The sequence below is a fragment of the Xenopus laevis genome, chromosome 4S, assembly GCF_017654675.1.
Source record: "Xenopus laevis strain J_2021 chromosome 4S, Xenopus_laevis_v10.1, whole genome shotgun sequence".
NCBI lineage: Eukaryota > Metazoa > Chordata > Amphibia > Anura > Pipidae > Xenopus > Xenopus laevis.
In genome coordinates, this window is record NC_054378.1 from 37,396,800 (window position 1) to 37,410,014 (window position 13,215).

The window sequence follows — 13,215 nt, forward strand, 5'->3', positions numbered from 1 at the left end:
TATACAAATAGGGAATGGCCATGCAATAGGCCAAAAGTTTAGCAGCATGAGGGCCCACTGACACCTGTGCTCACTGGGAGTTTTCCTGGTATCCCATGGGGGCCAGTCCGACACTGATGCCAAACACTAATTTGGGATGGCACTGTTCTACTTTTGGTATTCATTTACTTTCCAGTTAAAACATTACACAGAGATACTCCAGAAAGTATGTATGGGTAGGAAAGTGGTTAATAAATATAATTCTGCTATCCAGTTAGTACAAGAAAAAGTATAAATGACATTCAATTTTAAATTCTATTTTTCTGAAGAATTGTTAAATAATTGCATTTACTCCATGAAATTACTTAAAGTCAGATTTGTCAAACATTACAATACAAATCAATGGAAACCAGAACGTACCCTTCCAACAAGTATTGGTTCGGGTCCAGAAAACTCTTCCAGCACAAACATTTGATTCCACACCCAGCCTCTTTTGGAACGATTTAATAATTTTTGCTCTTCGCTGACTCCATTAAGTTCCATTGTGCCATTCGTCGAAAGTGTGTGAGATTCATTCTTTGGAGCCATATAAACATGAGGAAGAACAGCAATCCACAATATGATTAATGGAGTCCAAACATCCATGAACATTTCCCCAAGTCTTTCTGGCATTGTAACACAGGTTGGAGGGAGCACCGACAACATGAAATGACTGCTCTGCTTACTTCCAAATTGTTCTCATCCAATTCATCATGCAGTGAGGAATATTTACTTGCAGCTGATCCTTCCGTTTATAGCTCAATAAATGTAAACACAAATAGTTCAGATCTGAATGATGCGTTACATTCAAGATTGTGTACATGGATGTAACCTGACAAAAAAAAAGGGAAATATCAGTGTGTGGAAATTTTGACACATTTATTTCATTGGAATTGACATACAAATTGCTTTTGCTAGACTTGCTGGTTAAGGAAAACATATTAACCAGTTCAGTTCTTAGGCAAACTGGAAATCCATCCAGATGTCAGCTCATCACAGACAGTTTTTCCCATAAGAAAAATATGTGTGGTCTTATGTGGCAATGTATTCCTCAGAGCTTCAGTGAGAAGGCAATATCAAAATGCAAATTGAAATAATCTATCCATTGGCTTACATGTTGTATTGAACTATGCATTCAAACTTTGTCCTTTTTTTTTTACTTATGTTTTATTCTTTTGAATTGAATCCCATGGTAGCTTAAAACAGCAGAACCATAATTAAAATTCGACTAGTGTAATGCCCCCTACTGGACTGTAATATGTAGCATGCTGTTTTGGCTTTGCATACAAGTTGTGGATATTGGAAAACCGTACAGAAGCAGTTAAGTGTGAGTCTAGTCTCCTTTATTGAGAAGAGTGACAGGACTGCTTTTCTGTAACAGATATTATTCATAAAAGTAGCAATATTAGAGCAAACAATATGCATTATTAATGTAATAATAAGGATATAATACTGTATATAAGATAATGACTACTTACATGAACTGTACAGCCTGCTGTATCATATCTTACATGCAATTCACAATTTTCCTCTACCTATATGTATCCATGCAAGATATTTCATATTATATCTATATATTATATTCTTCCTTTTGAAACTTTTGAGAATTCCTAAAGGACTTGTGCAGGCAGGGCTCTCACTGCAAACCATTTAAAGAAGAAGACATTTATAGGAAAATAGCCATATAAAGTGCTTGCTATAGGCTATTTATTTAAAAAAATTAATAATCTAGAGAACAATGCTTCTAAGGTGGAGTAAACATTGTGATAAAGGAAAGATGAGTGTACGTAATGAAATGAACTGAAGATTGAACCACTGAAGTGGGAAATGCTTTAAAAGCCACAAGAGAATAGACATGAAGCACAATACAAGTACTGGTTGTCCATTTCCCGGTGCATTTGCTATCCTGCTCCAAATATAGACTAGAGAGCATAATGCACTTCTGTATCTCTGTGCCGAACTGCATTTGATGTTGGAGCAGCTACAAAGATTGATGCCCATATAATCTATAATGCATCTCACTGTGATAATGGGACATATGAGAAAAGCTGACCCTTAACAATATAGACAGAAAAACAAATTACATATCTATCACAAACGAGCAATAACACAGCAGGAAACCATTATCAAAAGTGTTATTGGCTATAATAATCAATTATTTTTAAATGGTAAAGTAAAATCAAAATAAAATGGAAAAAAAACTTCAGAAGATGCTAGTTTAAAAGAAATATTCATTCTATATGGGTTAATTTAGTTAATAGAACAGAAGCCTTGGGTGTATGCTCTACTCAAAAGGATAAAGCAAAATACATAAATGGGCCGTGCATTCTTTTGTTTTACACAATGAAATCATGAACATGTTTTCTAAACAATTTTCCTTTATAAGGGGTTGAAATGTTCTCCTTTTAAGGGCTCTTAAGACCCGATGCTTACTTTTTTTGTTTGAGATACAGTAATACATAGAACTACTGTTTACCAGTAAGAGCACAAGTTGAAACCATTTAATTGTTGTCATGCATTGTACGTTAAATTGCCCATAAATGCAGGATGTTGGCGCATGTATGCATCTAAAGTAGTGTAATCTTTGAGGTGTGGTCCACCACGGACTTGCTTTGCCATTGGTGAAGACTCTGTAAATTCAGAAGAATAGTTTTTATTAGGTAAAATAAAGGGGGTTATTTAATAAAGTCCGGACGGGCTTTTTGGTGCAAAACTCAATTTTTTTTTTAAACTCAAATTTTTTTCTGGATTTATTACAGTTCGATTCTGCAAAAAATCTGAATCTGAAAATCTGCCATATCGGACCTCCTGAGGTTGTATATAAGTCAGTGGGAGCGGTCCCTGTCCAATTTGGAACATTCTGTGGTCTGTACTGGAATTAGCCCGAAAATCCAGCTCCACCAGAAAAATTCAGATTTTAGTAAGTAACCTTCTAAATGTATATAGCCAGTTAATCAACTCCATGATTCACTTGTCTGGGCAGTGTGTAATGCTGACCATAGTTAGACTAAAAAACAAACATGGCACCATTAGTTCCAAATTTCTGTCATATAACTCTAATGGGAATTGATGCTATGCCTAGCCTATAACACATTATATCCCCCAAATTATGATTGATTGATACACCCTTATAATCTCAAGAGAAACCTGTATTGATAAAAACTCTTTTTAAAGGAAAGAATTTGAGGTATCAGGTTAACTAATACACAATCAAATTTACCTTAAAGGGATACTGTCATGGGGAAAAAAAAGGTTTTCAAAATGAATCAGTTAATAGTGCTGCTCCAGCAGAAATCTACACTGAAATCCATTTCTCAAAAGAGCAAACAGATTTTTTAATATTCAGTTTAGAAATCTGACATGGGGCTAGACATATTGTCAATTTCCCAGCTGCCCCCAGTCATGTGACTTGTGCTCTGATAAACTTCAATCACTCTTTACTGCTGTACTGCAAGTTGGAGTGATATCACCCCCTCGCTTTCCCCCCCAGCAGCCAAACAAAAGAACAATGGGAAGGTAACCAGATAGCAGCTCCCTAACACAAGATAACAGCTGCCTGGTAGATCTAAGAACAACACTCAATAGTAAAAACCCATGTCTCACTGAGACACATTCAGTTACATTGAGAAGGAAAAACAGCCACCTGCCAGAAAGCATTTCTCTCCTAAAGTGCAGGCACAAGTCACATGACATGGGACAGCTGGGAAATTGACAAAATGTCTAGCCCCACGTCAGATTTCAAAATTGAATATAAAAAAATCTGTTTGCTCTTTTGAGAAATGGATTCAGTGCAGAATTCTGCTGGAGTAGCACTATTAACTGATGCGTTTTGAAAAAAACATGTTTTCAGATGACAGGATCCCTTTAAACATGTCCTTCCTGTTTGAAATAAAATAGGCCATTCTTTTAGGTATGTACCAACACATTTTTCTCAACCAATAAATGACATCATTTGAATCTGGTTGTTTTAAAGAAATTATTCCAAATCTATATGGAATGTATTTGTTAGTATTTCAAATACATTCATCTTGAATTTATTAGTATCTAGTTATCATATGCCCTAGTGGGTGCCTCTTTTCAAGTAAGAGATGTCTTAGGGAATACACTTGAATAATGAATATTAATCTTGGAAGCCAACGAGAGTTGATTTTAATACTTCTGATGTCATCTATACATTACAATATTAGAAAAAGATTGAAAGAGTTTTTTTTCCATAGAGGTGAATTAAAAAAATGGTTGAACCATCCAGGTGGTAATAACACTGGAAGACAAAATTCTCTTGTTTTATATGAAGACATATTGGATTTTGCAGGTAATAATCAATTCAATAAATGATGTTAAACATGTACTACTGTCACTCAACATGGCTTGTTATGAATTCCAAAGTCATGCTGTAGATAATCATTGCACAATAGATTTAAGTTTCCGGTAAACAACTCTTTTTTAGTTCTAGGAAGGTGATGAATTAGCAATTTTATACTTATCAACCCCCCCCCACCACCACCACCACAACCACCACCACCACCACCACCACAACCACCACCACCACCACTAGGTCTTAGGCTTTAGGACTTTTGCCACTATAAAAATTGATATGTGATTATTGGTTCTATGTTTTTTTTTTTCTTATTTTCCTCGGCTGTAAATGCACAATAATCATGATTTGACTTACAGAAGATTTTGGTATTTGTAGTTTAAATACACAAAAGCATTAAAGGTAAACAATATTTGGCCTGCAGTCCTATCTCAAAAGCCTAATGGCAATATATTTTTAATTTTCACAAGGCCGGATGATTGTCTTCACAGCTACACCATGGATATTGATGTTCAGGTTGAAATAATTTGGTTTTTTTATGAGAAAGTGTATTTCTATTACATCTTGGGATTTATTTTAATAATGAATAAATGCACAGGATCACCCAAGAGAATAAATAAAATTGGTCTTATACAGTATATTGGATAAAACCGACAGGAAAAAGCTTCAATGTTATTATTATCCATATGAAGTACAAATATAACAAAACACAAAATGCTATATCTTGGTATGTTTGGTATAATGGTATATTTGCTAGTCTTGCTTTTCTGTTAAAAATAGTCTTAACCCAAAGTAAAGCAGGCTAGCTAAAATACAAATATTTGTATAAAAACAGTGTACGATTTTTAGGAGTATGGCCTTCATGAAGGACACCTGTTCAAAATATTGCAGGGCCATTGCATTTTGCTGGTGTTTTGATTTGCATGAAGCTCATAGGCTACTTAGAGCTGGTGCAAGCAGTTTTAGTTTGTATATATTACACAGATATAAAGTATTTATCCTTTTTATATCACTTACACGTATAACCATAAAACCTTTTACTTTTCAGAAAATACATTCAAAAAATTCTACAGAAAGAAATGTTTCCTGCAATTCCATGTTCAGCAGTGTTGTGGAATGGAACGAAACTGCATATAGTGAAAACAATAAATGATAACAAAAACACACCTTAAACCCAAATTACAGCCCTCTCTCTGTATGGCCAGGCATTAGTGTTGAGTTAGGAAATATCTAAGCCATGACCTCATTTTAAGAATACTGTACTGATAAAGAACCTGAGCAATGGGTCCCAGATCAGAACTTTTAACCAAGAAAAATGGGGGCTGATAATACATTCTTGAGAAAGCGGATCAATAAATTTGCTAGCCCTCATTAACTTTTTACAGGCTTTAAATGAAAAATTATATTCTGACTGTGTGTAAATTTCTATTCATGTAGATCAGTCTCCTTGCTTGCCTCTGCAGCATGACAGAATCCAATTACATAGAATGTCTTGGCCAATTACATACTTTTATTAATCAAATATTTTAGGAGTAATAAAAGCTTATATTAGGCATTACCTCTCACTTTGAAGTATGTTCTGAGTACAGTAAAATAGACTGACATGATCAATTACAATTAAGATCTTGTTAAAAGCGAGAACAACCAGAGCTTGTACAAGGCATTAACTCTTCCTCCCCCAGAGTGCTTTGCAGGTGCTTTGTGAAAGAGTGCTTTAACAGGTGGCAGCAAACAGAGACCAAAAAAGATGAATGGCTCTTTAACAATCCAGATCATATTCCAACAGCTAGTAATCTGAATATGTTATCATATAGATACAGCAGTGGCAGCGGCATAGTAAGAGGTGCCTGCGATTGATAAATGCTTCGAAGAGCTTGCAGTCTAATCATGTGCTATCCGTGTTCGCCTTCATTTTCCAAAGGGTGCATTCTAAAGTGTTTATGGTAAAAATCTATATTAATATATATCTAATCAAATTATTTTATATATATATATATATATATATATATATATATATATATATATATATATATATATATATATATGGCTAAACATCAGTGTTTGGTTACAGCAATGATAAACCATTTTATTTTACACTGTTTATATATATATATATATATATATATATATATATATATATATATATATATATATATACACATACACAGTGTAGAATAAAATAGTTTAACATGGATGTTTAGTCAGACCAACAATGCAAACAAACAAAGTACGGATTTTGACCTTTCTTGTAGCAGTTAATGCTACTCAATGGTATATTGAGAACCAGCTGTTACAAAAATTGTGCATTCACAATAACAGCCATGACCTTCTGCATCTCTTTACAGGCTTGAGAATGGTGATCCTTTTTGTAGCACTTCTATTCAAGCCCATTTAGCCTATTATCCTTTGGCGGTTTCCCTCTGTACAGACTGTACGTTTGGATTGTCTCAACAGGTCTTTTTTTTTATTTTACTTTTGACAAAGTTTGGCTGACGATATAATTATGGTATTAAGATGAAAAGTTATAAAAGGGCAGAATTTCAACTGTGTTTTCAATGTTCCTGGCCCCTAACCAATACATTATAAATAGTCTTAAGCAGCGTGTTCTCTAAAGTCTTTAAGGCTTCAAGGTTAACATTATAATTCAGATAGGCATTAATCTTATAAATCTCTATTGAAATTAGTTTTTTTCATTTAAGTAATTACACATGATCTTGCTTGTCACAGTTACATGACAGAAAACTAAAGATGCTTAGTTCTGAACCCCACATCCCCATCAAAATATGGTATGTAAGTAATTTCCTACAGAATTTATATTCCCCATAGATTAAATTGCCAAAATGATCTTATTTTTTAGTGGCTGATCCTATCCCAAGCTGACCTTTTCTATTAAATACACAGGTACCCAATAAGAAAGTGTTTAAGGGTTGTATTGGATAAGTAGAATATTAAAATGCAGGCAAAGCAATATAGAGAACGTTTTTAATCTTATATACTTTAGGGGTAAAAAAATCGAACGCACGAATCCCCCTCCACATATTCCATCCCTGGGTATTTGGCTGTCGAATGTCATCTTTAAAGAAATAGATCTAATTAATAATCAGCTGGTTATTTTAGCTACAATGATATCACGGCAATATCAATAAACACCATACAAGAATTTCTGCTTCTGCTGATTTAATGAATTAAAAAAAAAAAATTGGCTTTTTGCAAAATACTAATTTAAATAAGAATTTCCAAAATAAGTATTTTTTGGCAAAATTTAGCCTTTAACACTAGTGCACCAAAAAAGATTTATTTTCCACATTGCCAATTGCAAATACTGCAATGCACTGTTAGCACCTCTGGAAATGAGAAGGGCTTTATATGTGATCCATTTATAATTTTGTTAGCCCAATGACTAAAAATGATCAGTTACTTGTACCCCTATAGGTGGCGTGCATTCAACACTATCTATTGCCAACCGCAATCATAATTCAGTAATAGCTATATGTGAAAGGGATGAAATATGACCTCGTAAAACCATTAGCATCACACTTCACTTTACAGTGGCCTCTAAATCTGTGAACATGTGTAAGGGGAGAATAAAGTGAACCAGGACATGATATATATTACATTTTTTTACATTTGGTATAAAGTTAACAACTATGTTCTGCCCATTAACACATTTTGTGTCATATTGGAAGCAATTATGGGAAAGAATGCCCATTATTGAGATCAATAGTTACATTAAAAGAACCAGGTAGAGTTGTATATATACATAGTTATATCAGACCTTTAATATCTCTATTCAGCTGGGCTGGCCATGACTTATTGGTTTAATGCCCTTAAGGTTTTGAAATGCCATTACAGTAACCACATGTTATACGATATCCCCAGAAAATGCAATACATACAATAAAAAGCAACCTAGAAACAGCCATCAAACTTTATATCAGTGTTCCACATACAAATTAAAATTCGAAAATGCAAGAAGACCATGAAAAGTTACTTTAAATATACAAACATGGATCTGTTTCAGTTCATGAATAAGTTATGATCAGCCAAGTGTAGCAAATAAGTACTGACCTATTGCAATGATAACTACACGAGATGGGTTTTGCTTTGAATTTCAGCTCAATGTCAACGGTAAAATAATAATACTGGGGAAAAAAATTAACCTTCTTCTGCCTCGGTAAGTTTCAACTTAAAATAAATGAGTGATAGTCTGTCATGATCTAAATATAATATCAGCGGTCTCTCTTTTATTCTCCCTGTCTCTCCCTGAGTCTGTCTCCATTTAATATATATACACATGAAGACATATACACTACACAGCATGTGTATATAATGTATATCCAGGCTTAGGAAACCTGTTGTAAAATTACATTACTAACATGTCATGCAAAATTCTGACCTTTTGCATAGCTATTACTCATGCTCACTTGAAGTATCTTTTATAGAAAATGTAATTGCCCTTTAGGTGGTTTTACATAATTAAATCAAACCCTCATATCATATTGTAAGGCAATCCAGATAGGAACTGCAATATGAAAGCTTAACTCTTTCAGGGTACTAGGTATCAGGTATATACCCTGAGAGGAAAGAGTGATTAGCAATGGATGCTTGCAGAATAATGTGACACTGAAAAGGGAGCACATTGCCTAACAATCGACTCCTATTGTGCTATATGTACTATAATCTGAGTATGTGGCATGTTGTGCTGTTCTACAGACACCAGATAGAATGTTCAGAAGAACAGTTGGCTTTGGGTATGGAAATGTCGAGTCTAGCCAACATTATTTTAATTATGGAACTAAATGCCTGGGGATAACGAGGGGTAATAAGTTTCTGATGGGTATATTTTCTCGCTATTTAATGAGAACCAAATAACTTCTCACCTAAATCCTAACTGGAAGCTGAGACTTTGCTGCAATCAGGGCTCATGAGAACACATCATCTAAATCTTCTCGTTTTCTCCCTCTCTGTCTCCAAGTGGCATGCAGTAGGTATAAATCTCACAGGTCTTTCATTTCAATTGTGCCCCCCCCCCACCACCACAAATGCATATCTCCCTCCAGCAATTTACATATCAGGATTTTCACCGATATTTATTCTCAGCACGGAAGCTGCAATCCATTTCATTGTATGAATGCAGCCTGACATCTGGTCAGAGGAAAAGCAGCCAAGTGGTTTCTTTTCTCTACATAACTAAACAGTTACAAAAGCTGGATGATAGAACATCCAACCCTCCAAACTATCTTTTGATCTCCCTAAAATGCATAGGCAAATCACCCAACATCTGTAGATGTGATCAGCGCCACTTGCTGCGGGAGCAAATAAATAATGTTATAAAAAAAATAGAATAAAATCAGGCAAGCTATTAATCAAAATAACTCTTAATGTGAGGAGAATTGGGATGGACCCTATCAGAAAGCTGAAAGTGGCCCAGTTTGCCTAAGAAAGACAGAACAATAGAAGGCTAAACACTTACTGTGCTAGTGATCAGCCAACGTCTTCATCAGCAGCCTTCAGCTAAGAATGAATTAAAATGATCTACTTGACATAGATGATGCTCCCAAGAATCCCTGGTGTATGAGCATCTCTCACTCACTGTGCGCCCTGTGCCTTTTCATCCTAATGGAGAGACTGACACTTTCAAGCTCTGTGTCCTGATGGCAAGACGCAGTTCCCAGTTCTGTCTCTGTACACATCAGCAGAGCATCTCCAGTAAAATAGCAGGCATATTCCCAGTAAATCCTTGAATTTTATCAGTGAGCTGTTCCAACGTGCCTGGATGCTGAAGAAAACAGTGAAGGGATATGTAAAAGTGATTTCAGTGCCTCCCCTGACAGCTCTTATTGGATAGTGAGGCTTGGAGGCTGGTCTGTGGACTGGAAATTCATCTTGTCGTCTTTTTTTCTATTTCTTTTTTTTCCCTCTAAGCGAAGTGTTCAACTTTTTTTTTTTTTAGCATTGATGCTCTTATTTTTCCTCCTGTTTATTTAATCCTCCCACTGCTAATGGTGCTTGCAGCTTACGTGTTCACATTCAAACACTCTTTCCTCAGTTTCACATCCCGTTTCTCTAGTATTGATTAAAATACATTTACTGTGGGATAAAAAAAAAACACTAGCAGGAGAATATTGCAATACACATTGACTCTGAAATAATTTTGGCAAAAGGTAAAGCTGGCCATAGATGTAAAGATTTTTAAAAGATCCATTCGTCATCGTGAGACCACGATTATCTCGAAACGATCGTACGAATTGTCCATCAACTAAAAAGACCATTTCAGGCGATATTGCCAGGAAAACAAAGGGTAACTGCCTGCTTGTCCCTGCAAACATAGATAGATAAAGACCGATAAAGTTTTTTTAACCTGGCCGATCAATTTTCTGATAGATGTCGGCCGAAAAATCGTGAGATGTACGATCGTTCAAATCCCACTAACCGCACGATAATTTAGAAAGGATTGTCCGGACTTCACTAAAATCGGTCGTTCAGCAAGAAAAATCTTTGCGTCTATGGGGACCTTAAGAGTGATACCAGCTCTTGCTTGGACAGCAGGGTCACATCTTTTTGGTTTGTGTAACAAGCTGTCAGGCACGTTCACTTATTGTATATTATGCAGGCTATGGTAAATCTAAGCATTATCAGGAAAATATTTGAAATAGAGGTCTGGGTTGCTATCAGCACTCTTTCCTGATAATAAAGCATTTGGGAGGGGTTGGTGGTAAGGGGGAGACAGATCATTCCCAGGAGGTTGTGCAGTAAATATAAGAGTGACTGGGCTGCTACCAGGATGACATTTTTGTAGTTGTCACTTTTTCCCTCTCTTTTTGTATAGCTATGGTCTATATAAAATAAAATTGTTTAATATGTTTTATTTTGGAATTTCAGGTCATTTTATCTGAAAAATGTGTGTGTGCATTTTTTCCATTTCTCCTGTTAAGCTTGGGTCACACAGGAGAGTTTCCCAGCTCCATAAAGCACAAATAGAGGTCATCCAATATATGACCATCAAGCCCCTGTGGAACATCCAACACTAGCTTGTGAACCTGCTGCAGCTCTCCTGTATGTTCTAGATAATACTTGTATGGCATTTCTATAATCCAGACAGCTCAAGCTGACAAGAATCTTAAAGTCCATATTGCTAGTCATATTGATAGGCACATCAGATGATAAATCCACCTTTATTTACAACTAAAACTTATGGCACAAACATGCTTTCTTTTCTCAGACACCTTATTCTGCATTATTATTCTTTATTTATATAGCTTGGACACATTCTGCAGTGTTTTAAAGTGATTATAACTCAGTCCCTGCCTCAGTGGAGCTTACAGTTCTTATGGCCATTTTTATCAGGAGGTGATTAAGTTTCCTGTATGAGTGGGAAGAAACTCACACGCATAAGGGTAACATACAAATGTCTTGCATTTAGTGCCCTGGCTGGAACTGAAGACCCTAGCAGAACCTTTGCAAGCAGTGATGGGCGAATTTGTCCAGTTTCACAGAAAAATTTGCATGTTACCCGCTAAACTCAACTCATTAAAATCAATGGGCGTCCGAATAATGCTGATGCAAAACAGTTTTGGCGCTAGGGACTATTCTGATGCACGTCCACATTTTTTTGATGCCGGCAAATTTTCATCACAGATTATCGTGAATTTATTCGCCGACAGCGAAACACCAAGCGACATTTGCTGTGAATTTGCGCCTGTCTAATTTATTTGCCCATCACTATTTGCGAGACTATTTGCTGGACCACCACTTCATACTCATGCTTTCTAGCTGCCCCAGGACTCACAAACATGCTAAATTCCACTTCCATTTCACCTGCAATATGTTTTATTATGGCTCTGGCTGCCTCACCCGTGCCCACACCCCCAGTATTTACACCATTGGCTGCAAAGCATCTAATTCATCTTTTGATTTGTTAAAAAGCTATGTAAACTGTAAAATTTATTTTTTTCTTAGTCAAATATTGGTGCAAAAGACATTAATACATTAATAAATAAGTTTTTATACAATAGCAATTGTATTTATAAAGCATTATTACAGAATAAATTAATCAAAGTGCTAACACATTAATTAAAGAATATCATATTATATTATTTTAATTAACAAAAGGGTTAAAACAAATTGGTGGTCAAAGTTCCTGCACAAATGAACAGAGGCAGTGTTCAAGAATAGTCACAAAACAGGCCAATAGTTAACAACAAGATTTCAGTACCAAAACTCACAGAAACAAGCTATAAACAGGTTCAAGGAGACCTATGACCTATTCACAATGACAGTAGGGGAGTAAATGCTAATGAACTGCCTTGAAGTTCTAGACCTCAGAAAAAGCTCTCCCTAATTTTGCTAGGTCAACAATAACAACATAGGGGTAGAACCAACAAATTAACAGCCCAAGGTACCATTATATAGCACTATTAACATGGGAATTTATTGCCTTTTACACTTTGCTTTCAGTACTGTAATAATAATAATATAGCTTGTGTAAGTTATGTTTCCAGTAAAGAAACTAAACAGTAGCTATGTAAAAAATGTTTTAAACTTTATTTCCTTATAAAAAAAAAAAGCTGCTGTCCATATTTGAAAGCCTTTTTCATTGCTCACAAGTAGCATAAAAAAAAGAATTTCACTTTGTGTAGTTCTTACTGCTACATTTAGCAAAAGAAAGGTTATGTTAGTTATTTAGGTTGCACACTGCCTAACTCCTAGACAGGAGTACAGTCTCTGCCAGTGCAAGAATATGGTATATGACAGATGTAAGCCACTTAACTGACCTTATTTGGTTTGGGCAATATATTCCAATGCTGTATCCACTAGGGGGAGCTCGAGGTCACCCACTTCTGTCAGCAGCAGACAGAATGCCATCTGTTTAAGCACTCAGCA

General features: G+C 35.5%; 1 protein-coding gene across 1 annotated transcript in view; it reads right to left on the reverse strand.

Annotated features, from left to right (window-relative positions):
* Positions 1-10,356, reverse strand: part of cdh8.S (cadherin 8 S homeolog) — a 265,728-nt gene extending 255,372 nt beyond the window's left edge. The window contains exons 1-2 of the mRNA XM_018260477.2: positions 9,806-10,356; positions 400-850 (exon numbers count right to left, since the gene is read on the reverse strand). Coding sequence (XP_018115966.2) covers positions 400-684 — 285 coding nt within the window. The 5' untranslated portion in view covers positions 685-850; positions 9,806-10,356. The remainder of the gene's footprint in view (positions 1-399; positions 851-9,805) is intronic.
* Positions 10,357-13,215: the final 2,859 nt, after the last annotated feature.